This window comes from Aptenodytes patagonicus, chromosome 1, assembly GCF_965638725.1.
Source record: "Aptenodytes patagonicus chromosome 1, bAptPat1.pri.cur, whole genome shotgun sequence".
NCBI lineage: Eukaryota > Metazoa > Chordata > Aves > Sphenisciformes > Spheniscidae > Aptenodytes > Aptenodytes patagonicus.
This window is the reverse complement of record NC_134949.1, coordinates 34,281,605-34,308,706: the sequence shown is the minus strand read 5'-3', so window position 1 is coordinate 34,308,706 and position 27,102 is coordinate 34,281,605. Positions and strand designations below refer to the sequence as shown.

At 41.2% G+C, this 27,102-nt stretch overlaps 1 protein-coding gene across 2 annotated transcripts; it reads left to right on the top strand.

Annotated features, from left to right (window-relative positions):
* Positions 1 to 346: 346 nt before the first annotated feature.
* On the top strand, positions 347 to 21,656 carry DBX2 (developing brain homeobox 2). 2 transcript variants are annotated; one of them, XM_076331725.1, is made up of 4 exons: positions 347 to 763; positions 13,616 to 13,711; positions 18,377 to 18,564; positions 21,006 to 21,656. In XM_076331725.1, the coding sequence occupies exons 1-4, from the start codon at positions 427 to 429 to the stop codon at positions 21,306 to 21,308; spliced, it is 924 nt and encodes a 307-aa protein (XP_076187840.1). In that variant the 5' UTR covers positions 347 to 426; the 3' UTR covers positions 21,309 to 21,656. The 2 variants fall into 2 exon arrangements, with proteins under 2 accessions (XP_076187840.1, XP_076187831.1); XM_076331716.1 differs by having other exon boundaries at positions 20,988 to 21,656.
* The last annotated feature ends 5,446 nt before the right edge of the window (positions 21,657 to 27,102 follow it).

Below are 27,102 nucleotides of genomic sequence, written 5' to 3'. Positions count from 1 at the left end.
CCCCCTCAGGGGGCGCCCCTGGCCTCCCGCCATGTCGGCGGGCCCGGGTGGGCGAGCGGGTAACCCGGGGCAGCTACCCCCGCGCCAGAACGCGGCCGGGGCTGCTCAGCTCCCCGCCCTACCCCCCTTCCCCCGGGGGGCTGCCGGGCAAGGCGGCATTGTTGGCCGCGTCCATCACTCCCCGTCCCCGGCTGACATAATGAATGCGCTTGGACACACCTTCCAGCCCGGCGAAGAGGCGCGCCGCGTCTCCACGGAGAGCCCCGCCGAGCTCTGCGCTCCGCTCCCCTCAGCCCTCGGGGAGGCGCCCCACAAGCCCGCCCGGCCCCATAGCCCGGCGCCCCGTCCCAGCCCAGTGAGGGGCCGCGGCGGCCGGGCTGGGCTGGGCTGGGCCGGGCCGGGCGAGGCGGGGTAAAAGCCCTCGCTATGCTGCCCAGCGCCCTGTACTGGGACCTGGTGGGCTCCTCGGCTCTCCTCAACCTGCCGGCGGCGCCGGGCTTCGGCAACCTGGGCAAAAGTTTCCTCATCGAGAACTTGCTGCGGGCCGGGGCGCCGCCGAGCCCTGCCCAGCTCCGTCCCCTCCCCGCCAGCCCCGTCCCTCTCAAGCTGTGCCCCGCGGCGGAACAAATCAGCCCCTCAGGGGGTCCCTACCCGACAAGATGGGCTTTTCAAGTGCTTAACCCCTCCGCGGCGGACAGCGGCCGCCTGCCAGCGCGGGCTCCGGCGGCGGAGAGAGGCGGCGTCTTCCCGCCGGCAGCCACAGGTGAGCGCCGGCCCCTTCCCGCGTCCCGCTACCGGGGAGACGGGACAGAAGGGGCTTCCCGAGGGCTCGGCCCCGCGCCTCCGCACGGCGGGGACGGCGGCAGGGAGAGACGCGTCCGCTCTCCTCCTGCCAGCCGCTCCGACGAGCCCGGAGGCGGCGGAGGGGGCGCCGTGCCCCGCTGGGCGCTGTACCCCGGGGCGCCTTCCCCGCGGCGCGGTGCTAGCGGTGGGGCTCCGGCGGAGGGTCTCGCCCTGCTGCTAGCGACGGGACCCCGAGGCGCGGGCGAGGGGCCGGTCGTGAGGGCAGCTGGACGGCGGCTCTAAACTGCGCGGGCCGGCGCACCTGTGGGTGTAGTGAGTGCGGCAAAGCCTGGTGCTGGTAGTGATGAGTGCTTTTAACTGCCCTTAATCGCAGTTCTTTCAGGTCTACTAGTTCTTCACAGCCTGAAGGGACGGTAAAAGAGCGTTACCGCGAACAGGCGCTCCGGGAAGGTCTGAAATTCCTAGTTTTGGGAGAAAGACGAGCGGTCCCGACCCCCTCGGTAACGATAGCTCGGGAGGCAGGAGGCAACAGCTCCCTCCCCAGGTGCCCTGTCCCTGGGGGACAGCAAGGGGCGAGGGACCGGGCTCTTCCTACCAAAAGGCAAATTAATTCAAGCAAAGCAGGCAATTTTCTGGAAGTTTTGACAAAACCAGGGGCGCAAAAAAATCTTTAAAGCTGTGTCAAAGGTCTGTAATTAGCAATCGTGTCCGGTGTTGAAGTAAAAGCCAGCGCTTTACTGGGTGGCGAGATGTGTCGCGTGTGCCGGTTTGACCAGTTCCCCGGCGACCCGGCCTGCCCACGGTGTTGGTGTTCCTGTCGCGGGGGGTGGCTGCGACTTTCTATCCAACAGGCCCGCAGTCAGCTGTATCGTTAAGTTGGAAACAAATAGTTCTACAAAACAGATTTTGTTTCTTGAATGTGCCGATTTTAATAGAAATATATTTCGTCTGGACATGAATAGCGTTTTAAGCATTTTTAGGAATGTGGACTTTGTCAGTCATGGAACTGTTTGAAGTTGAATTCAAAGCTAATTCATAAAATTCGGTATTGGAGTCACCATGTATATTGTATTTTGCCTTTCCGTTATGATATATCAATTTATTTCAGCCTTGTGTGCTGTCTTCAGAATTTTTATATATGATCATGCAGTTTTAAATGTACTTAAAATAAGACCAACAATCATATTTATTGAAGTAAGGCTTTAAGGTATGAAGCCAAAAGGCTCGTTTTAGAACCAGAATTAATAACAATTGTTTTCTTTTCAAGCATAATTTTACTTCAATTAAATCCTACAAACTGTTCTGCAAAATCCAAAACAGTTTTTGATCCTTTAGCATGAGGTTCTTTAAAGGTAGGCAGGAGAGAGTCAAAGGAGCGTACGTTAACATTTCTGAATATTTCAGACCTCAGCTGCCGTAAGTGTTATCTTAAGCATATCAGTTATTTAAACATGTTTATTTTAACTAACTATAGGCCAGGCCAGAAAACAGGACAAGTAGCATCTTTCTGGAATTAGGTGCATATTCTAACCCCCCCCCCCCCCCAAAAAAAAAAAAAGCTCTAGAGAAAATGCTACTTTTATGTGTACAGAGCCCATGTAAAAGGGGAGATAGCAGATGCCCCAGCACTCATCGCTATAGGTGAACTTTTTCTAAGTATTACAGAAGTTCCTGAATGCCAAGTTTTTCAAATGCTTGCTTCCAGGATTAGTTCTTTCTTTGGTCGGCCTACAGTGGTACTTGTGAACTTAGCAAAGTGTTGCAGGTCTGCCTAGTGATTTGGAGTCCGATCCTACGTTTCTTCTGATCCCACAGCTCCCAGGTATTTCAGAGGGAGCTTTGGGCAAAAGCACCAGGCTCTCACCTTTGAGTAGTGAGAAATACTAGGTTTCCTCACGCATTATGCACTCAGAAAAAGTCTCCTGCAAATGTAGAAGATGTATAACAAAGATTTATATATTCTAACAGGGATCTGTTGATTCTGATCTGACTTACGTGTCTTAAAGTGATGAGGGATTTTAGGTGTCTGAACTTTCATAATTGTAAATTAGATTGGAACTGTCCTGCTGAGACAGATTTTGTGGTTTCTAAGGAGTCTCTTCTCTCTAGTGTAGGCGTGCACTGGGGGAACTGTTCAGACTGGACACTTGCATTTGTGAGTAAGGCTGCGGTGGTCAGGCTGTGTGTTATGTTTCTTGTTTATGCAGTGATAGGGCAAAAGAGTGTTTTGTCCGAATAAGAATTTTAGCCTTCAGGGACTAATGAAGGTATTTTAACTTAGGAATTTGTACTAGGTAGGGTTTTTTTAATTTACTGATTTTTGTGAGTATTCACTGATTTTTGTGATTTTTTTTTTTTTTTTTTTTTTTTTTTTTTGAGGAAAAAACTCCTTCTTATTTTGGACCCCTCAAATCACGTGGTATTTTGGAAAATCTAGGTCTAAGTCTTTAATAAGACTATTGAACATGATAAAGAAAATGTTTTTTTAATCTTTTTGAACTAGCAAATATAGATCATGAAGGGACTAAAAGTGCTCTAACAAACTAGCTTGGCATAATCCAGGATTTTTAAAATAAAAAAAAATTGCTATAGAAAAGAGAATTGAAAATATCAGATTTTTTTGAATCAGTACTCTGTATTGCTCACGTAGTCCCAAATTCTGTTGAGGTCACCAAAAGTCCTCAGAAAGGAGGGAATATAAAATCACACCAGGGACTGAACTGAGTAAGATGAACGTTTTTACAGTTCCAAAACCAACATGTATCCACAGCACCTATCAAGGAAAGACATGAAGAAAGCGCTCCATTTTAGGGTACCTTTTAACACTCCATAGAAGTGCTAAAGAATGAAAATCCTGTATTCTTTCTGTAAACTGGAAAACTCTTATCAATGGCTGCAAAGGAGACTGAGTGAGATGGCACTCTTGATCTGTGACATCTGGTCATGGCAGCTTTTCCCTTTTTGTAACTCCAGCAGAGTTTTATCAGCAAGTTCCCATTCCCATAATTCACAGGTTTCGAAGGATTTAGTTTGAACATTTAAAGTGCTTATCTGCATATGTATTTTGAGTTCTCCTCCAAAATTATCCAAAATGAAAAACTGAAGAAGTACTCTCAAAGTATCACACCGTAAGATAAATCATCTAATGAATGGGCTTGAAAGAAATGTATTTGTTGTCTGTAAAAAATTAAAATCATCACTTTCCATCATTACACTGATTTTTAAAAATGAAATGTAGTCAAGACATAGGTTTTTAAAATCAATTTAGTTTATTTTGACTTAAGAGTACAACCGCATGACCAAGTAGCATATTACATAAAACTTAAGAAGGAAAAACAGAAGGAGCATTATTGCTAGATGATGAACTCACATGCCTCCTGCAATGGTGTGCTGGTTTATACCAGCTTGGGATTCCCGCAGGCTTTCTGGCATCTTGCTCTGAAGCCCCAGTGCTGGTGATGAAACACTGAACTGGGCTCACTGGCTCCAGTGGGCATGGTGAGCACTGTTTCTGTCTAGCTGAACTGACTTTCTCTTAACCTGTGTGCTATGGGCCTGATTCTTCTCTTTTAAGACCTTTTGCCTTGATAAAATAAATGTGTAATGCTGTCTTCTGCTTTGTGAGAACTTTGCATACAGTGTGTATTCATAGCCCTGACTAGGTAAAGCAGTGCAGAATCTGGTTCTGCTTTTTAAACACTGGATGTCCAGTGTTTAAAACTGGACTGGCTAAAAACTTTAAAAAATGCGCTGTTGTAAAGCAGTGTTTCCCAGTGAAACATATTACAGCTGTGCAGCTTACACTTGCAGTGCTTCTTAAAGGATGAGGGAAGATTCAGACAAAAGTTTTGAGCAAACTGATACACTCTTAAGTGTGGAGGAAGTCCTCAGTTTCTGCTTGCTAATCTGGGATTTGTTCCCTCTCCTTGTACTCCAGTCCTATCATTATCTTCTGGATAAATTAGAAGACTTGACAGCACCTGTGCTTTGAAGATGTCCACTCCGCATCTTTCCTCATGACTTGGTTTCCAGAAGTATTGGCTGACACCAGATCAGAGTGACCTCCTTGAGAAATGCAAAGTTACTCTGCTATCTGAAATTATTTTCTGAAAATCTCTGCTCTTCTCAAGTAATTTGCCCTGGAGGAGGATGACAGTACATGCTTTAAAGCCCGAATGTTAGTGGTATGACCATGAATATGGTCATATGTGGCAAGAATCTGGCTTTCTGCTTTAATCTTGGCATTTTGATAGATTAACAGAGAAAGGAAACTGAAAAGCGCAATGAAACAAATAAATGTAACAGTGAGATACTTAAATTGCAAAACTTGCTGAAAAATTGATCTTACGGCATTTTTGCCTAAAACATTAGAATACAATAGAGCAGAATAAAGTACAGTACATATAACACGAAAGAAAGCAATTAGAACAAGTATATCATAAACATAAATTGGACTTAAAATAATAAACATCCGTTCTGTGATATGGATGTAGCTTTTCTTTCTGTAACTTTTGAGTACTTTACATTTTAATGCAGTTATCTTCACAATGTGCCAGTGAGATAGGAGAGATTTCCACTGCGTAGAGGAGGAGCTGGAGCAAAAAGAAATGAGGTGACCTGCCTAAGGTAATATGGAAAACCGGTAGCATTGCAGGGAAATAAAACGAAACCTTCCTCTGCAGGCTAACTCTTTGGACCAGTGTCAGTTTTTCCCCCCTCAGGTGATGACAGCAATTCTATCCTGCAACACTCTCATTTTAGTCAATATAGCTTATTGCCCATTTTTAGTAAAATCTCTTGTGTTTCTTTATGACAGCCAGGAGACACTTGAATTACTGAAATTAAGTGATTTTTTTCCCTTCATTTTGGACCCCCTCTTAGTGAATAAATGCTTATTAATTATTGATTTCAAACCTACTGGCAGCCAGAGTGTGTCCTCAAGTGACATGTAACACTAACTTTCAGTAAAATAAAAGGCAGGAAAGAGCCAAGTGTTTTATCTCAGCTCCCTCTAGGCTTGCAGTAGCCTCTGGAAAGTGCTACCCTCACTCAGGCAACAAGTTGACTAACAAGTCTCAGGATTTTTCTGTTTTGTTGGTGTTTTCTGGGGATAGAAAGTTTCTTTAGGGTGGGGAGATCTATTTGGCATCTTTTCTTATGCCAGGAGAATGGAGACACCTTCATTGTTTTAAAAGTTTGCCTTTGGAGATAGAGAAGTTTCTGTAAGTATCAGAAATCACAGGCTGTGTGCAGCATCTTTTCCTGCTTCCAGTTAACTTTGTGAGCCATTTAATATAATTGTTTTGGGGTGCCCAGCATACCTTAGAAGAGCGGCTGCAAAATGGCTTTTAAAGGACAAATCTTTGTTCTCATTGTAAGGTTGCCAGAGCCAGACTAGTGCCAGCTACGCTCCGACCCTGCCACCAGTCTGGCAGTCCGGGCTCAGCAGGGCATATGAGCATTGGGTGGGCAGCGCTCTTGCCTCTGGCAACTCTTGCTGTGCTGTCTCTGAGAAAGGAAGAGGATCCCGAGTTTGGTCCTTAGTAAGGTTTAAGCACTGCCAGAAGATCTCAAAGCTGGAAGACCAGTGGTGGGGGTTTGTAGAAAAGCATTTCACCAAGGGGAAACCGTGGAATCAATCATGCCTTCAGTTACTGAGTTAACTTGTAAAATGTATTTTGTATTGCAGAATGAGCTGCTCTTCTGAAATCTTGTAGTGTATTCGTCATGTTTTTAGAAGACACATGAATGTGATAGGGATTAATCTCACCAGGCAAATTCTCTACTTGAGTGCAGATTTCAGGTTTCATTGTACTGTGGTTTTTTTGCATTAACAAATTCCCCTGAAATTTGGAAGGCAAGTTCTCTGCCTCCATTGCCCACCGAAGGTGATATGCATTCTTGTGTAATGCAGCTCTGCAAAATAACTCTTACTCTAATATTTCTAAATGGTACTTTGTGGTCAGTCATGACCTATAGCAGAACTAGGAAGGTAATTTTTTCAAAATGAAAACAAGTGCAGGTATATAAAGCAGTAGGAGGCTGTTTCAAATGCCAGATACATAGACCCTGATCCTTATAAAGTTTGGCACCTAAATATTTTCAGTAACTTGGGCTGTGTTTCTTTGAGGTGAGTCATCATGTTGGAGGATGAGTGGCCTTTGCTTTGTGCTGAAAAGCTCATGAAAGTTTCCGTTGACAGGCTGCCTTTTTCTGGTTATATCACGTAATTCTGTTGAGGTGTTTTGTATGTATGTTGAGGATTTTACCTCTTCTGCATGAATCTTGGACAATTTGGTGTTGTTAAAGTCCCCACCCCTGGAATCTTGTGACTATGTAAATATCTCAGATTTCAACTTGAAAAAGTATTTCCTTGTACAAATGTAAAAAGACTAAAAACCTAATTTGTTTAAAAAAAAAAAAGAATAATAATCCACCATTTGCTATTTTTTCATTCTAACAATGTTTGGCCAATCTTGCGACTTTTGTCTGGTTGGAGCTGGCAATACTGCAACACGTAAAGATTGGTCTGGGCAGGAAATTTTAGCTAATCAGTGCATACCACTGCAATAAATGGTGCATTTTGGCCTATGGTAAGATTTCAAATTAGGGCTGCAACAATGAAAATCCAGTGAATTGTCCTCTTGCAGCATATGACCCTAATTTTGCCTTGCTTGAGGAAATTATTTCTACACAAATTGTAATACGTTTAACATCAAAGAAAATAATTTTAGTGCCTTTATGGCTGAATCTTATCATTTTTTACAGAATCTTTATGGCTGTACAGAGGATTGTATTCTTTTGACATTACCTATGAAGGATAAGAAGAATGTCATAGTAATTCAGCTGTTCAATAAAAAATAGGTGTCTTGTCTAATCTAGTTGTCTAAATACCTTGTCTAATCCATAGTCAATACAGAGAGACGCCTCCAGAGGATGACACAACTTACCTTCTTAGACATCTATTTTAAGGTGATGAATCATTATATAGAGCTACTTATCTCTTCTCATTGACTGTACAGGAGACCCAGACAAGGAGCTTAGACAACACACTGAACTTTTAGACAGAGAACTGACAGTAATGCCCCTTTTGACAAGAACTGGTAAGCAGAAAGTGCTGGGGCACACTAGCACATTGGGCATCTCCTTCAGGAGAAGGACAAAGCCAGAGACAAAGCTGGTAAATCCACAACTTTCCAGATCCCCGTCTTTCTTCTCAATTGCAAGGCTGCGTACAAGGCATGGAGAGGGTGGAAGCCACCTTTACTGCTGACACCAGGAGACCCATGGAGTCTTTGGCAAATGGTGTGGGGTTTGGTTGTTGCTTTGGGTTGTCACAGAGGTGAAATCTGACCATGCATTGTCACCAGCCTGAGGCACCCGTGTTTCCTCAGGCGGAGAAAAAACAATCATACATGTACAGCAAATCATGTCCTAATAATAAGGCATGTGAATAGATGCCTCTGAAAATTGACAATGATTCACGTGATCTCAGCTAATCTGCAGTGTGACTCTGTCAGCCACTGCATTGCTATAGATGTAAGGAAACGATTATCATGCTGTTAGCACATTTCAAGCCCTTTTTGGTGTGACTACTCTGCTAATTTTTGAAAGCCCCACTGAGACCCAACGTAAAAATGCAAGCCCACTTCTTGCATCTACTTTTTGTGCAGGATTTCAAAGTAATATTTAGAACTTGAAAACCCTTTCTATGGAGGGTTTGCCAGTATTTTAAAACTGATCTGCGTATGCCGCTGTGGTCTGCCTTTTTGGCTTGACTTCCTTTGAGCATTCATGCGGTCGTGTTTTACAGGAATGAATGGGAAGCAAATAGATAGTGACTTTGGGAGTGCAGGAAAGCCAGCTCCGAGGGATGCTGTACCACAAGCTCTTGCAGTAAGTTTTGCCAGGTCCATGTGGTGGTGACTGCCTTTGGTAGGATATGGCAGCGGCTATTGCTTCCTTCGCATGGCCAGGGGCTCCCCTTCAGCTAGCTGAAATGCTTTGGGGGTGCACAACCGCTGCTGGAGCATTGCACTCTAAACAGTAACTGCCGGGGACAAAGCCATGGATCATTGCAAGGCCCAGGGCTTGTGGTTCAGGAGCAGAAATGCTGCTGTGTGGCTCAGCTGGACCACTAACCAGAGCTGCTGCTGGACTATTTGCAGAGAGCTCTTCATGGCATGAAACTTTCCTGCAGCTTTGCAAGAGCCTGCTCTAATCATTGCCAAGAATGGACATAGGTAGGAAATTGCGGTTTACTTGTGCCCACTTCATGGGCACAAAGCATCCAAGTTTCTCAGATGAATTGGGATCATTTTAGTGATAATATTTTGAATTTGCCTGCCAGGGCTGGAGCCCGGGCATCACTGTGGAAAGCAGTTCATGTGGACCTAGCAATACTTGGAGAATTTAAGGTCTGTGTTTATGCAGCTTGAGGTTTGTCTGTTCCTGTGCTTACTGTTTCTTGTTAGCTGGCTCTAGGCAACTTTCTCAATCACTCTTTGGAGGTATTTCAGCTCTCTTCACAGGATTATACCACGTTTTTATCAGTTAGCTGTAAAAAACCCTAACAAGCTAACAGCATGTGCAGTGAAGGAGCCCTGTATGGGTAATACCAGAAGTTTACCATCGGTTTGCTTTTCCTCAGTAGCCATTTTTCCTTCGCCCCTTTCCTGCTGGTTAATGGCCTACACTATTTCCTGAGTTATTTCACAACAGTAGGATTAGGAAAAGCAAACAATGTCTTGAATAATATACCATTTTTAAATTACATATCCATTTGAACTGAATTGTACTTAGGAACCTTACTCTCAAAATGGTGGATAGTGAGAGGGAAAACTTCTAGTCCCATTGTTGGCATGACTTTTTAGCATGGGAGGGCTTTTGAATTTAGATCAGAGCTGGCAGTATATTTTAAAATACAATATCTGAACTAATCTCTTGAGTTTTAGCACTGGATGAGCTTGAGGTCCATCTGCATGTTTAGTGTCATTTATTGGCTGTTTGTAAAATGCTTTGCATTCACAAAGCTGAATGTAAATAAGCATTATTACTAAAATTTTGCATGTGGCAACAGTGTCAAAAGAATTTATCTTTTGCGAAAAAATAGAAATAAATTATTGATTTCATTTTAGATTTTTCATCCTTTTATATTTATGACCCGATAAATTTTCTTTTGAAGCATATAGTATGGTTTTTGGAGTGCCAAAAGGCGCTTATACTCTATTCTGATACTTCATTTTCATGCGTCTGTGAAGCTAAACCTGTAAATCTCACTCTTGTGAAATGCTTAGTTCCATACAGTCTCTGTTTTTATGAAATGGGAATGCTAAGCAGAAAAAAGAATTAGGTATCTTGAATACGAATTATTAGGATTTGGCCCATGGTTAATGTGTACTCCACATGGCTGGAAGCAACAGCTGCTCTTTGGTTACAGTGTACTTCATTCTGGCCAATAAATACAGAACTAATATTCTGACACTTCAGCAATTTTGAGCCTTATGTGAACAGCAAACAGTGTTTGCTTCAGATTGCTTGACCAACAAATATTGGTAGAGTGGCCATGATATATGTGACCAGAAAATAAAAGCATAGGCAATGCTTTCTGTTCGTTGTCCTCAGCACTGATAGGTATCGTGTCATTCCTACAGGTATGATCACAGTATAAGTCTGAATATAATTGTGAAATACATATATGTTAAATATATAATTTTTCTCTGAACAATTTTCATTCTGTTAATGCAGTTTCACGCAGACAATGGAAGCCATTTAATGCAATGAATATTTTCTGCTCCTTCTATCAAAGATAAAAAATATACTTGTATGTGTTAGGTTGAAAAATTAACATTTTACTCTACATAGGGCTCCTAAGGTAGAGTTGAGTATCCCTGTATTACACAGAGTTACATCAGTAAAAACTCTGGCGTAACTGCTACACATTGGTTTGAGTGCAACGGCTTCAGTAGACGTGACCTGAGGATGTAGTTTGTTACACCTAATGTAGAATTCACTTGTGCATCAGTGTGTAGTTGGAGCACATTAAAGAAGTTTATAAACTAGACATATGCATTTAGGTTTAGGGAGACATAATGCCATTGTTTATTCCACAGGATCTAGAATAAATCAGTCTTGAGAAATGGTCTCAGAAACCACTTGGTTCAGAGTTATATGAGGATATCACCTGCATCTTATTCCTTAAGCAAATGTTCTGCCTTAAAGGGATATGCACCATGCAGGCAGAAAAGACAGCAGTTGGTTGAGGGAATTAAGTAAAATGCCCAAGAAAGCCAGAAGCATGATTTCCATCAACTTGAGCAGAATTAGTGCCAAGATCACTACTGTTTGCGTCATGGTGCTGTGCTAGTGCATTAAATCATTGCCAGCAACATCCATGGAAATATGTGGCTTGTTTGGGGTTTCCTTAAGCAAAATGTCTCAAGTTTTGACCCTGATCCATCTCCTGACCTTTATGCTTGCAGCTTGCTTGTTGAGAGATTTAGTGAATGGAGAAAATCTGTGCTTTCCTACTCCTCTATCTTTATTTGCAGGAGCATGCTATCTATCTGAAGCAATAGCTTACTCAATTCTGATTTATCCAGATATCTCCTGGCTGTATCACATATCATTATGAGCATCCACATTATCAAAAAAGAGCAAGGAACTGGAGAGAGTTAAGAAACCATAACAGGGAATATCAAGGACAGGCCAACATGTCTGACAAAAATTGTATGGCATGAATAAGGTGCTGGAGCAATGATTAAAGGGAATAGGGCATTATGGCAGCCAAGGAATATTTGAGACGTGTGAAAAGGAAGCACAGAAATGGAGTGTAGTACCTTCTGTATACTAAGTTGTATTTTTAGAAGTGGAAAGTTTTACCTTTGCACATGAGGAATGTGGCTCCCAGGGAAGGGAGAAGGAGCTCTTCACCTGCGAGTTTGGAAACGGCAGCAGATAAAACGTTAGCGGCAGATAAAACGTATTGTCAAGAACAAGCTCACATGTTCAGGAGGATGGCTGAGATTATCTGGCGAGATTATCTGGCAGGTGTTTTCCTTCTCCATCTCCTGTTCTTCAGTTACAGTCAAATCCTTTCCAACTTATACACCCCACCAGTTGTGTTGAAGCCCCTTGGATATGTAAGATAGGTAAAATTTGCCTGCACGTTCTTGACTCTTTTAAGCTCCTTAGGACACAGTTCTACATTTGATGTCTCGGGTGAAAGAGCAGCTTTACAGTACTAATGCCTGATGTAAATAATTCCTTTTTGTAAATGTTTGGCAAGCATACACCTCAAAATAGGCAATTAGTTCCTCTTGGAGTATATTTATATTTCATTAGAAACAGTAAAGTGTTGATGAAAAGCTGTAGTAATAAAAAGCTTATCAATTTGTAATTCCAGTTGAAGAAATTTTCACCTAAGCTTGTATGAATTCAGAAAAAAAAATAGAGATAAATATTTTAAAAATGTTTAGAGTTAGGCTTCTACAGCAGTAGTTTATTGCTTTGGAAGATCAGCAGATTTGACGGTCAGAAAACTTATTATGATGCCCTAAAATGTACTCGGGAACCTATTTTTGAGTGATCTTTGTTTTTAATTCCAGTTGAAAAACCTTTAAAAATTAACAACATGGCTTAGATACATTTATCTATTTCTCTATCTTTCTTCCTGATGATTGATTTCTTAATTTTTTTTATCTAAGTGTGCAGTTACTTTTTTTCCCCCCTAATTAATCAGGTTCTTTCTAGAGATTTGTACAAACTACAGTACAGGGTATAGAGCTGTTTATCTTCTTAAACCAAAACAGGAAAGTGACATAAATGTTTTGATACTGATCACATTTTACAAGTGTACAGTTCTAGCAAGCATGATCTATCTATTTTCAAAAGAAAAAAATATTCCAAGTTTCATAGTTGACTGGTATGAGCAGAAATTAAAAGGTAATTAAGATTACTGGAAAAGCCCATGAGCTTTATAGAAAAAAAAATTAAGGGATTATTAGATAATGAAGACCTTTCTAAGATTTGGAAGCACTTTTTAGACATAATAGAGACTTTTGATTCATTGGTTCAAAAAATTCTGCAGAAATTTTACCAACTATTACCTAATTCTGGGGGATGATTTTGCAATTTTTTACTGTATTAAGCAGAGCCTTCTTCAGCAAGTGGTTTATTTAAATTTAGAGCACTTTCCTAGCAAGAACAAGTTTACCATCAGGATAGCAAAATCAGGCCCTGTAGTTTGTGCCTGTAGAGTTCAGCTGGATCATCTCATTGCATTTTATAGACTTTATTCATAAAGGTTTCTTATTTATTGAAGTCCGTATTGGTTTGAGTACTAATAACAGCATTGGACTACAAGCAGAAGAGACAGGATTCACTTTTAGATTCTGTTTTTCTAGGATATCATGCTTACTAGAGTTATTTAAAATAACTTCTTCAGATGCATTATACTTATTATTTTGACAATATACTATTTAAACAACATGTTCAATCCCAATATTTAGGGATAAACCCCATAATTATAGCAATTACAGAAGTAAATTTCAAATCTGCAGAGTTTAATTCTTATGATAAATATATTGAGAGTTTTGCATATTATATTCAAGCTACACATGTAAAATAACCTTGCTAAATTAAAGAGCAATTACTTGGTTTATCATTGTTTGCCTTAAAAATATCACCATCTTGAAAAAAGGAAAAAGAACTTGTGAGGCAGGACTTTACACACTGACTTTTTGGAGGACTGTTGTTATGAATATCACCTAAGCTCAATGGATAATCAATTAGATCTATGCTTTCTTTGCAGCTCTTTCCAAACACTTTTTCCTCCGAGCCCCGCCATTCTACTCAGCATGCTGCGGTGGGTCCTGTCAGCACCCTGCATCCCCCACTGCTTTTCCAAGTAAGTTTTTATGCTTCATCAGTAATGCTTGAGTTATTCTGTAAACCAAAGCAGCAGGATTTAATGTGTTCTGGAAAACTAATTGGTGATGCAATGGCAGCAGCTAATTCCTTAGTAAAATCACAGCAATCCTATTCAGAGGGTTTCCAAAGATTTATCAAACTTAAGTACACTGAGCAATTGTGAGAGGTTTCTAATGGCATTGAGACACCCAGACAGAGCTAACCCAGGAAAGCTCCTTGTTTTCAGTTTGCTAGAAAAGATTCTTTAAAATCAGTAACTCTTTTAAAAATCTGTGTCAATAAACATTTGCAAATAAGAAAAAAGAGCTGAAAGATCTTAAAATGGATGCTGCATTTTAATGTCTGTTAGGGATAAATTATGATTCAGGAAGCCCTAGCATTATTTAAATAAAACAGTCATTCTTTTTGTAACAGTCAAATGCATGCACATGTTTAATTTGTTTTTCTTTTTTCATTATAATGTAAAAAATTGAAGAAGTAAGTTGAAGAGAATTTTGGCCAGTATACACTATACGTTCAGGATTAAGAGCTGGAACACACTTCCATTTAATCCAAATCTAAATTTAACCTTGATTGTGAAGTTTGCGTGCCATAGTGTAAGAATGGATATTCATGTTTTTACATGTTTATGGCTCAGGAATACAAACAGAAGAGGCATTTCCCAGTCCTTCAAAATGGAGAAAAAGTACAAATCGCCTTGCAAATCCAAATGAAAATTGGAGCTTATGTGTGCTCTAGCATATACTTTTTTATCAGAGTTGCATTCAAACCCTTCCTGACTATGTGCATGCGTTTTATGAATGTTTCAGAAGGGCAGTTGCTAAGTTGAATGATTCTTGACAAGTGAGGCAGCAAATGCTGGCAGTTTAATGAGCTGCAAGTTTCTGAGCACCTCTTTAGGGGGCTGACACTTTCCCACAGAGCGTTTTACATGGCCCCAGCTCTCCCACAATGGCTGACAGCACCATGACCAATCACCACTTTCACTTTACTCATCCACACGCGACCTCACCACAATTTTTCACTGTGCAGATGAACTTTAGGAACCATTTCACATTGAAAAGGCCTGGGCAAGGGTCAGTTGCCCTTTTGTATGGCCATAAAGCAATACTCTATGTGCCAGTCTTTTCTCCTGTCTCACATTCCAAGAGATTTTCTGGACACCATTTAAAGCACTTGACTGAAAAATAAAGCAGTGAATGAAACTGACTTTTATAGACTCATTCTAGCTCATCTTCCCATATAACCCTGTCTACCTGAAAAGGGATTTAGTGGATGAGCTGAGTGTATACAGGGACTTGCTGAATACATAGGCCCATTATCAACTGTGGGGATTGTTTATTAACCAGGACTGATACACTACTATTTTGGAAGTGACCTATTAATTGTCCATTTAACTAGAATGTATTGAATTCAAATGAAAAAATGGAAACCATGACTAAAGCTTTTACTTGCTCCTTCAAGGTGGTCTCTGCCATGAAGGCAAATGAAGATTGTTCCACAGATTAAGAGGACATTTATCACTATATATTAGGATACAAAGGAAAGACTTAAAAAAAACCGAAGCAAAACAAAAATCAAACCAGCAACATAGGAAATACTTGGTAACAGATTCACATTTATGTCAGCAGAACACTAAACCTTTTTGATGCACGTTCAGAGTGACAGGCTGCAAACTGACTTACTTCATTTTGATGGAGTTGTTGAAATGTATGAATGACTGCCTATCCCGCCGTACTGAAAAATCCTTTAATCCACAAACTGAAATTTAGTTTTTGTGTAAGCAGTCAGAATGCATTTTGGAATATGGGGTATTCTTAAAAAAATTCTCTAGGCTAGTCAATTGGGGGTGAGTATTCATTATCCCAAACATGAGTTTCACATTTTTTAACCCAGTGGCTGTTTGCTAATGCTTGTGAGCATTCTGCTCATCATTAAATGTCGTTTCGTTAATCTTTTAAAATCAGTCACATAGTGTGCCTTAGAGTGTGTAGATTCTTCATTATTAAGTTAGTCTAATACAGGTGGTAAGCTGTACCCTACATACTGCCTGTACGGCAATTAGTTGGTGCCTTGGGGCTCCGGCAAGAGGTTGTTTCTTTGCTGATTGACTGTTAACAACCAGCCAGGCAAGATAAATTTTAAGGGGTCACATAATCTGGCATCCTCTGTCCTTGGCTGACAACTCCATTGTGGAATGGAGGCCAGGAGGCAAGCACCAGCCCTGTTACGCCTCTTCCCTCGCTGGTGTCTCTCGTCCTGTGGTGGGGATGAGAGAAGGTACCAGCTCTTCTGCTGTCAGACTATACCTTCCAGTAAACTTGAGAATGGCTGATGATTCATCAGAAACTGCTCAGAGGCTACCTGGATAAAGGTACCTAAATCCATCAAATTTGAGCAAGAAGGAAAGAAAACATGCTTGAGGAAGAAGGGCCAGTGTTTGCCCTCAGCTTCGTGGGCAGGATGGGAGCTCGGGGTGGGGGTTGTGAGGGGGCTATGCACTCCTCAGAGAAATACGAACCTGGCTTGCTCTCCGCAGAAACCTCCATTGTGGCATTTTGACTTTTGTTCTGCAGATAGTTTATTTTGGTTTGGATGGAGTCTGACTGTGTCTCACTGTGTCATAAATATCAGGATAGTAACCAGTAGGTTATGATTTTTGTATCTGGTCTCAGATATAATTTTGAAAATTGAAATACATCTGTATAAATTTAGACTTATTTATACTGTGACATTTTAAATCATAATAATTATTTTTTGCCACAGGCTGTTATGGGGGACAAATATAAAGATGGGTTCTTAAAGTGTAGAAAAATTTAAGAAAGGCATGTCTAGCAGAATGCAATGGTCCCTAAATCAGTAATGTTTGACAGTGGCAGTGTATTTTAGGGAAGGATCATTGTACACTTGCTCAGCTTCTGATATTCTTCCTCTGCTGGTCACAGGTGGAGGCAGGATATGCGGTAATGTATGTAATATCAAACCAGTCACACATGCACCACGAAAATATTTAGTCAACTTTGCAAGACATACACATATACACTTTAGTTTCTCATCATTATACATACACAGTTCTACAATATCCTCAGTATATGTTTGTTTGTTTCTCTGTGGGTGTTTAAAGATACACATACCCATGTGTATATATGTATAATATACAGAAGTTGAAATGTGGTGTAGCCCCAAGGAACAGTTTGTGAAAGCTGCATCTGAATTTAATTAGTATTTTCAAGAGCATTGTTTCTATTGAACAAATATATTTACCCCCCGCTACAGCTGACTAGAATAGATAGACTTTTTAATGAAAGAATGTGCAATCTTTTAGAAAATCTGCTTTACGTGGGAATTTTGCCATTGGCTTCGATATGAAAATGATCCTTGACAGAAATCAAACAGCAGCACACCTTTGCAGCTGCTGTAACTATAAACTGGGATGGCAATCTTGGTCCATGTACGTGGGAAGGTGGACAACAGGAAGACAGCTTGTACCTGTAGAGTCTAACTTGCACGCAGTACACACCAAAGCTATCTTCGTGGCTGCCCTTTCACAGAAGGTCGTAGGTGTCAGTGGCTATATAGCCATGGCGCAGGTTTCTGAATCAAAGGGCAGCTCTTTCCTGGCCTGCTTGCAACTGCCCCATGCAATTGCCACATCCAATGCTTTGTGACAGGCCCTATTAACTGACCTCTGGTACTGCTCCCTGGGCGAGCATCTGGGGAAGCCGGGAGTGCTGGAGGCGTACCAAGCCTCACCAGGGACTGCTCCCCATACACCACATCCTTCTAGGGGAGAGGGAGCATGGGAAAGCTCTACAGCTTTAGGCTTTATTGGGTGTGAGGAAGGTGAGAGATTTATCTGGATTTGGGTTTTCTGTGCTCTTTGTGAGGCCAATGAAGGGACAATGCAAACACTTCTACTTCTCCACTGCAGCTCTTTCCCCCAACTTGGAGGCTGTTTTCCAGGGTAGGGTTCCCTCTAGGCATGGATCAAGGGGATGTGATTGGATTCATTGAAAACTGCCCTCCCAGGAATTGCCATGAGCTGTCAAAGGATTAGAAACCAGGCTGAAAGGAGTAAGTTCAAGTACTCCCCAAATCCTGTAATAAAGAAATTGCTGCGGTTTCCAGAATGAGTAAGTGAATGGCCAAGGATTTTCTGAGAAATAGTTCACTCTGAAAGCCTTTTGTTAGTAAACAAAACGAAAAAAAGCCTATTTAGTTTCTTTGAATCAGTATTGCAGACCACTTTTATCTGGTTCTACATTTCACACAAGGAGAAAATAAACTCCTAGGAAAACTTATTGCAGTTTACTCAGTGATGATAACGTGCAAAGGAAAGTGGAAGTTTCTCCCTGACTATATTTGAATTTTACAGTAGCATGGGCCCTGTGTTAATGTTCCTCTATGAACTCATCTGATTTACTTTTTACCATGTCAAGGGGAGACTTTTGACCACTGACAACACCTCTAGATCCAAGTGAGGATTTAGTCCTTAATGAACATGACTGAAGCATTACGACACACTTATAACACCAACAAATCAAAAGTGGGACAGTAGTCTGCTAGCATTATAATGAACAGCACTTAGTATTTCTCTGATATGTGTTTGATATTATGTGAAACTCTCATCCATTTCCACTAGGAGAGGAAAGTGTCCTGCCTCTTCTGACCCAGGAGTCTAACTCCAAAGCCCGGAGAGGTATATTAAGAAGAGCTGTCTTTTCCGAAGACCAGAGGAAAGCTTTGGAGAAAATGTTTCAGAAGCAGAAGTATATCAGTAAAACAGACAGGAAGAAACTGGCGATTAACCTGGGTCTAAAGGAGTCTCAGGTAAGGAATAACAGAACATCTGTGACTTTCTGTCTTTCTGAGGAAAAATCTTTCCTCCTTTGAAGGAGGAAAATTGAACAGCACAGGGGCAGCCCTGAGCTCCTTCACTGAGCAAAGACCTCAGTAAATCAATGGCAGTTTTAACCAAGGAATACTTGAACAGGTTTCTAGTTTATTTCCTGAAGGTGTACATTCAAAAGTTGATCTCTCCATTTTCACACAAAGTGGGAGAAACATGACCTCTGAATTTCATTTCCAACTCCCATTTTGCTGTCTGACAGAACCCACTCAGGAGCTTTGGGGTAGGGAACTATGCTCCATCCCACTGCCTGATAGGCAGTGATCCAGGCAGAAAGCAGCAGAGCATAGAGCCCTCCTGCGTTCCTCTGAGCACCCTTTGCACTCACAGATGAACAGCTAGTGACAATTTAATCAACAGCACTGCTCTGAAACCATTCTGCCCCAAGAGACAGGCAACCATCCCTACAGGAACAAACTTAGCTGCACAAGGAAAGAGATTCTCGGAGCTGAGAGAAACTCTAGAAGGAAAAATTTTGCAGGGTGACCTTCTAAAATGCTCCCACTTTACTTACCAATTCACATTTTGTGGGATTTTTCACATGAGTCCGAGTTGGCCTACTGCAGGACTTCAGAGTTTAGCTGAGGGTCTAATACCTCCAGTGAGCTGTTCTAACTGAGCAAGTATGTTAATGGTGGTGCCGAGTGGCAGTAGCCCAGTCTGGAATCTCGACCCTGACCTAGCTGCAGATAAAAAGAGCACAAAACCTGAAAGGAACTGGAAAGAATGTTTGTGAGGGCATGTAACAGCAGAAAATGGACATGGTAGCCACTGGCAGGTGGGATTCTGAAGGTGCTGGAGTAGGCACAGATCTCTGGAGTACAGCTGAAAAAGAGCAAGAGAGGGACAGTACAATTTTATTTCTTTGCATGCAGCAGGAGTGGAAGTGCTAAAGATACGTATGGCAGAAGCTGTCTGGGGGGCAGAAAAGCCTGGGAATGGCGATGGGAGCTCTCATCATCTTCATCTTGGAGATTTTCAGAACTTGACAAGACCCTCAACAATTTGATCCAACTTCACAGTTGGCTCCACTTTGCGCAGGAGGTTAGATCTTGTGGTCTGTAGTGGTTCCTTGCAACCTGAATGACTCTGACTCCATCGCAAGCACTGCAACTATAAACAAAAAAAGCAGCACAGTGTGTTGCTTCTCAGTGTGATGAAAAGAGCTGTAATCTCTGCAGGGTAAACTATTTCAATGAAAATGTGCAATTGCACTCACCAGTGCGCTGCCTAAAAATTTCCCAATATGTAGTCAAATTCCTAATATTACAATTATTTCCTTGAGTTTTTCTTCTGTGTTCTTGATATTCAAGAGAGCCCGGGGGAGTGAAAAATAATGGAATGACACATAGATAACAACTACCACTACAGGAAAATAATTTAATGATAATGATAGATCAGATGGTATCTATGTCTTTTTTATTTTTTTTTCCTCATGAAAGGAAGAGCAGTTGTGGTGAACGCTACTTCTTCAATTTTCTGACTGGTTGTGGTGGAGGAACAGTACCTGCCATCTAAGGCAATGATTCTCAAACCTTTGAAAGCATAGCCCCTTTGTCTTCATGTCAATTATCTGAATACTAGAACTAAATGCAAATATTTAAGGGAAAATAGAACACAATCTGAATAATTGGATTGATTCCCGCCCCCCCCATTTCTTCTCTTTATGTAAAACCAGTTCCTAGATATATCTTTCCCCAAGCTTTTCCCAGCATTTCATAAATGCCTTTGAATGTTCGTGATCAAGCTTTGCAACTTGAAGTTTTTGAAAAATGGATTTTATCTCAAAAGCACATGGGTTCTAGGCAAATCCTGGAAAACTGTAGCCAGGCAGACAAAATGTCTTTAAATCCTCACTACTGTGTCATATGTCATAACACACATTTTGAAGCCATATGGCCAAGCTGTTTTTAGCTATGCTTGTGAATGGGACAGTCATAGTTCTCAGAGCCTCTTTTAAATAGAAAGCTTCACATCACCAGTAATACCACTTAGTTTTGTTAATGACGATGCTAATTTATTCTGAGAATCCTTTTCTGTCTAGAAGGATGTTGCTATAGGAAATTGCTCTATCCCTAGCCACTGGGCTGTCCTTTTTCCAGTCTAAGCTAAGTAATCACCTGTTCGAGGTGGTGAAAGTCAAGGAGAGTATTTGGCCCAGCTGTAGTAAATAGTGATGGGAAAATCCTCAGATAATGTCGATCAGTCAGCTTCACTGGATCTACTATAACAATGAATAAGGAAGGAACATGAAACTAAGGGGATGGAAGGGAAAAAAAACCTTGTTAGGGCAAAGATGTTTAAAGAAAAGAATGATAATAAACTCTCATTAACTTGCAAACAGGTGAAAATTTGGTTTCAGAATCGAAGGATGAAATGGCGAAACTCCAAAGAAAAAGAAGTGCTTTCAAACAGGTGCCTCCAAGAAGAAGGTCTTCAGGAGAACTACCTCTCACGATCCACCATGAATTTTACCTCCCCATGCCCATCTGTGTGGGAAGTGTCTCAGGAGCAGGCAAGTCCAAGGTGGAGGGAGAATTCTCCAGGAAATTCTGAAAGACTGACTAGTACACAACCACCTCCGAGAGCAAATTCATCGCAGAGCCCACTGTATTTGTATCCTGACCAAGGCACTGCAAATAAGGCAGTTACATCATCAGCCTGAGGAAATAGGGGCAGTTTGTAAATTGAGTGGAGAGCACAGGCTTTGAATGAGCAGTCTTCTAAGACTAACAATATTTGGACATTTGTAAAGCTAACTAGTTTATGCCTCATAAATTTGCTAAAGTCTAACACCATTAAAATGACAAACAACTAATGATTTAAGAAGTATTCTTCAATACTCAGTCTTTTCTTGTGTCTTTTCCAGTCTTGTACTGACCTTAAAAGTGAAATAGGAACTGATGGTAAGTAAAATGAAGTGAAGAGCATGAAGCTGAAGTTGTGCTCTGATTTATACATCTGTGCTGTATACGATATTCATTAAAAACACACTGATAGAGAATCACTTTTATCTTCATTGCAGTCAGACCAATTAATTTCTTTTGTGCACAAGATAAGAATAACCCTGTTTCCCTCAAGATAGTAAGTCGCTTTGGGTTCTTTTTGAAATTCATTAAACGACACAATAGGTTCATATTAGACAAACATAAGCATTTTTAGTATGTTTTCTCCATCTGTCCTCACCTATATCAGTATTCAGTTATTTTTAAATAGCATGGTCACAGGTCAGCTGGTAACCCTAGTAAAGTGTGCAGCAGTAAAAGACAACCAGCCAACCAACCCTATAAAATATTCCATGTTTAAATCACTTTGATTTGAATGCATACTGGGAAACGCAATTCACTAACTCCTATCTTTTCTCCTGTGGATGAAACTTCCAGCATTCTTAACTCTGAATTTCAGTGGCTTTTGTCAGACTGTTAGTGCAATCTCTTGTAATCTCTTCTGTATTTCAAAACTGTAATGGCGATATGCAGAATTGTAGCCCAAATGCACTAGGCAACAGAACTATAATTGGAATAACTGCCACTACAGCCATCTTGGAGAAGTACTTATGGAGATGGCATACCATAGTAGCCTTATTCCTGACTTATTCCTATTTAAACTGATGCCAATAAGTACACGTTAGCATATGTCTGTATCAGAGACAGGACAGTATTCTGTGTAATACAAGTAGCCTGAAATAATATTATTAAAACTGCTTTACTTAAAATTATTTGCTTGCTTCATCCACTTTAAGGAAATCACTCTGTGAATTTAAGTATCATTTTTTGTTTATTTGCAAGGCTTTATAGCTCAAAATGGGAGCAGAACTTTTTTTTTTTATAATACATTTATGAATGCATTTGCTGAGAAGAAAGACTAAAGGTATTTTATGTTACAGGCAAAACCTTTTGGAGAACATTATGGTTTTATAGGGACTATTTCATTTCTGGCAGATTCATATATTTTATAGTCAAAAGAGATGATTATGATGATCTAGTCTGGCTTTCCTCATCATGCATGCAATGAATATTTCTAATTATTCTTGCCTTGAGCTCCAGAGCTTTTTGAACTGTATTGTACATCTTTCAAAACGCCATACAATTGTTACTTAACGTTTTACCTTTTAGTAGATGATCTACTATTCCCCTTGTTACGTTGTATTATCTGGGAGGTGAAGTTCAGATATATTTGCAGCTAAAAAACTTGAGATTGCAGTGATGAAGTTTGTATCATAAACTTTATGCATGATCAGGCGAGTTTTGTATCCCACCTTGTGCATATCCTGCCTTCTAAGTGGTCAACTGTGCAGTCCTAGTCTTGCACTGTATGTCATTCTTTGCATGTGATTCCCTATGCTTGTTTTAAGGAAAAAAGAAATTACAGAAAATTTAAGAAGTCCTCTCTTCCTGTGATTACAAACCCTCAACAGCGTAAGCTGCCTAGATACCTACCCTCAGAAGGCACTTGAACACGTTTAGTATGCCATGTGTTATATGCTATTCAGTAATGTGAGAAGTTTATTCCTATCCTGCAATTGAAATCCCAGAGCCAACTCATATTCTGCCTAAAACCTTTAGGGATGGACGGACAGATTGTGTACACATGGGGATGAATTTACTCTCTAATTGTCCTGTTGAAGTCATAGTCCTGCCCTGTTTGACTAACTCCTACCTGAAGGACCAGCAAGTGTCGGTGGCCCACATTCTTCTGAAATGGCATTTGCTAGTGTCTGCCTACAACGAAAGGCATGCAGGTATTTCCAAATTACGGTCAAATGATCAAGTGGGAGGTATCTGTGCGTGGGGGTATTCATCAGTGCTGCCCACTTTGGAGGAAATCAGTGTATGGTGGGGGTGACTGGGGTTTTCCCATCTCACCTTTCAGGGAAAGGGAGTCTTCACAGCTGCTCATATTCTTTTACTGCAAGTCAGTCGAGCACCAGTGTTAGAAGCAACACTTCTGGAGAGGGGAGATGGGATTCAGAGTGCTCCCTAGGAAATTCTTTCAGTTGATGGTGTTGCAAGCACTGAATGTGAACTGCTGTCAAAATTCTGAGCTGATGTGCTAAACAGAATACATCTCAAGGATGTCTCCATGAGGCAAAGATCAAGCAAGGCTCATGCAGAATTGGTTTCACAGTTATAATGTTATATGTGTTTTAAATTGAGCAAGTTCTGGTTTCACTGTAGCCTATTAAAACTTACACCATTTCACAGCCCTCCAAATCTCTTAACACCTCCTACCAGTATTCTTATTCCACAGCTAGAATAAAGTTTCAATATACCAGATAAAACATTCTTTACTTGAAAATGCTGATCAAGCTTTCTTAAAAACCCTAGAAGTATACATGTGAATTCTGAATTATACCTAAAAGAGTCTGATTCAATTAGTCAGAATGTATTTAGGCCCATGACACATACAACCTTGATTCCTCTCATTTTAAGCTATTTAAAGGAGAAGTTTCCCTTCAGTCCATACTGTGAAAACTTGGTAAATGAGAAACAGCACCCAGTATGAATACAAAAATATTATATACTTACAGTGCCAGTCTTTTTTGTGTGAAGGATCAAGTAGTAAGTATTTGTTTTCTTCAAATATTGTATGCATACTAGTTATAAAAGAACAAAGCACAAATTACATGCAAAATCCCCAACAGGTGTTTGAAGTGCTTTGTGACGGGCACATTGCATGGGTGTAAGGCATAGAATGCATCTGGTATTACGGAGTGACATGATAGATACCCATGGCATCTCACAGTTAAAACCAGCAACATACCACTTTGACTTCAAATACATGATCTGGATGACCTTGCAGCATGGTTGTAGGGTATCTATCTGAGGTATTTCCTACGTGTGGCATTTTGAGACTACAGTTCCAGGCTGTGGAATATTATGAGGGACATTTGTTGGGATCCTGGGGCTGGGCAGAGTTCAGGTACCTCAAATTCCAAACCGCAATTAAAAAAACCAGCTCTTCAGAGGCCATTAACAATGCAGATACTTATACTCGCTGGGCACCTCTCTGTTTAGTCTGGCAACTTATCAATGCTAATGTAATACAGAATACAACAGGGAAAGGGAGAAAGGGCGGAGAGTCAGTACTGGCTTTGTTACCTGAGCTGCAGACTCCCGTGCCCTCAGGCTGTACTGCTGACATAGGGATCTTGCTGCACAACCGAGCAGCCTCAGGAGCAGGAGAGGCTTTTCTCACCCCACCCATTGGAGGTCGTCCAGACTGGTCTGAATGCGGATCTTGAAAGTCTCTTCTTAAGGTCAGGCACTCCAAGGAGCTTCTCTGATACCTAACAAGAAGGTGCCGATTTCCATTTCTAGGTCTGGCTCTTGGCCTTTGAAAAGGTAGCACAGATGATGCAGATTGTGCCAGTCTACATCAGGCACAGCCACAGTCACGTTTTATTGCGTGTGAACAACTGTGAGACTGTGAACGTGAGAGGCCAGCTAGCTCCTCCATGGACCTCATATAACATAGATAAAAGCTGGATTTGCTGACCACACCTGTGTCAGCACTTACACTTTGGTTGTGCAGATTTATAGTATAAAATAATTTTCTAAAAGTTCTCTTGTTTTTATTGATTCTTTGCCAAACAGGAATTAATTGTTATGATCTGCTTAGGAGAACAGGACTGCTTTAAGGCACAAAACTGCATTACTAACTTCAGTGTCAGAACAATAGTACAACGGTCAAGTGTCACTCCTGAGCTGCAGTAATACATCAGATTTGTTTTATCTGCTGTGATTTACTAGTACTGGGTATTAAATACCAGTTGCCATCACTGTAGTCACACAGCTCCTCTGACGAATATATGTTCCACAGTCAAAAGACCAACATAAATTAAGTACATTCACATGCTTCAGCACCCTTGTACCAACAAGACCGTTACTGATTTTCACAAACTAGAAGGGAAGACAAACCAATTTCAAGCAAGTTAGCTGTAAATTCGGTGCCCTAAGAAAGGCCCGGAGAAAAATTAGGGCCCAGTTAACTTGAGACTTACTTTTGGACTATGGGGAGACCAAAAGGCCCCTGCAGAGAAAGGTTCACAGTGGAAGGAATTGCCATTGACTATAGAAGTCTTCAATGACCATGCTTCTAAGTTATGTGCCTGACGACTGCTGCTGTGAAGTGTTGTGGTTTAACCCGGCAGGCAGCTAAACACCACACAGCCGTTCGCTCACTCCCCCCACAGTGTGATGGAGGAGGGAATCGGAAAAAAAAAAAAAGAGTAAAATTCATGGGTTGAGATAAAGACAGTTTAATAGGACAGAAAAGGAAGGGAAAATAATTATAAAAGAATATACAAAATAAGTGACGCACAATGCAATCGCTCACCACCCGCCGACCGATGCCCAGCCAGTCCCTGAGCAGCGGTCACCGCCCCCCGGCCAACTCCCCCCAGTTTATATACTGAGCATGACGGCACATGGTATGGAATGTCCCTTTGGGCAGTTGGGGTCAGCTGTCCTGGCTGTGCCCCCTCCCAGCTTCTTGTGCACCTCCAGCCTTCTCAGTCGGTAGAGCATGGGAAGCTGAAAAGTCCTTGGCTAGTGTAAGCACTACCTAGCAACAACTAAAACATCGGTGTGTTATCAACATGATTCTGTTACTAAATCCAAAGCACAGCACTGTACCAGCTACTAGGAAGAAAATCAACTCTATCCCAGCTGAAACCAGGACAATAAGATAAACCGAGGTACGTAAGCCTGGATCTGAGATGCTCCCCATGTGGCCTTGAACCTAAATTAGCTGCCAGAAAACAGTAACTCCCACTCCTTTGTTTCTTATGGATACTGGTTGTATATCTAAGCAGTGAAGCTGGGCATGGTGGACGGGAATGTCACAAAGCAAAATCTCAACAGTGATCCTCCAGTACTCACCCAAACACACAGACATCTCACCTTTTGTAAATATCCAGCCCTTGAGGAATTCTTAAGTTTTTCCAAGTCATTTTTTTCTTTGCATGTCAACATTTGAATGTGTTATGAGGTAGCTGAAAGTTAACGCATATCGTTCAAAGAAGTCTGTTTCCATTTGTTTCTGCTTTGCTATCATATGGTTTTAGATAAGAGTTAAACTACAAGTTTCTTTTGTGACATCTGTCACTTAATCTATCATGCACACATCAGCACATACCAGATTCAGTCCAAATTTAAGATACACTATCAAAGCCATTTAGCACATTATGAAAGAAACAAAATGAATTTTCAGTCACTGAGAGTGTCTCTATCGCATCCTTCATCATCCTGAAAAAATGGAAAAGTTATGACAAGGAAATCTGTAACGTACAAAAGCAACTTCTAATAACTGAAAAAAATGAATTGGACTATAAAAAAATGTCAATATTCTGGGGCTATCCTGCGACATTTCATGTAATAAGGTCTGAAGAACAATGGAGGTATTTTTAATTCTTAAATTTGTTTGGCTGACAAGGAAAATTAATGGAAACATGTTGT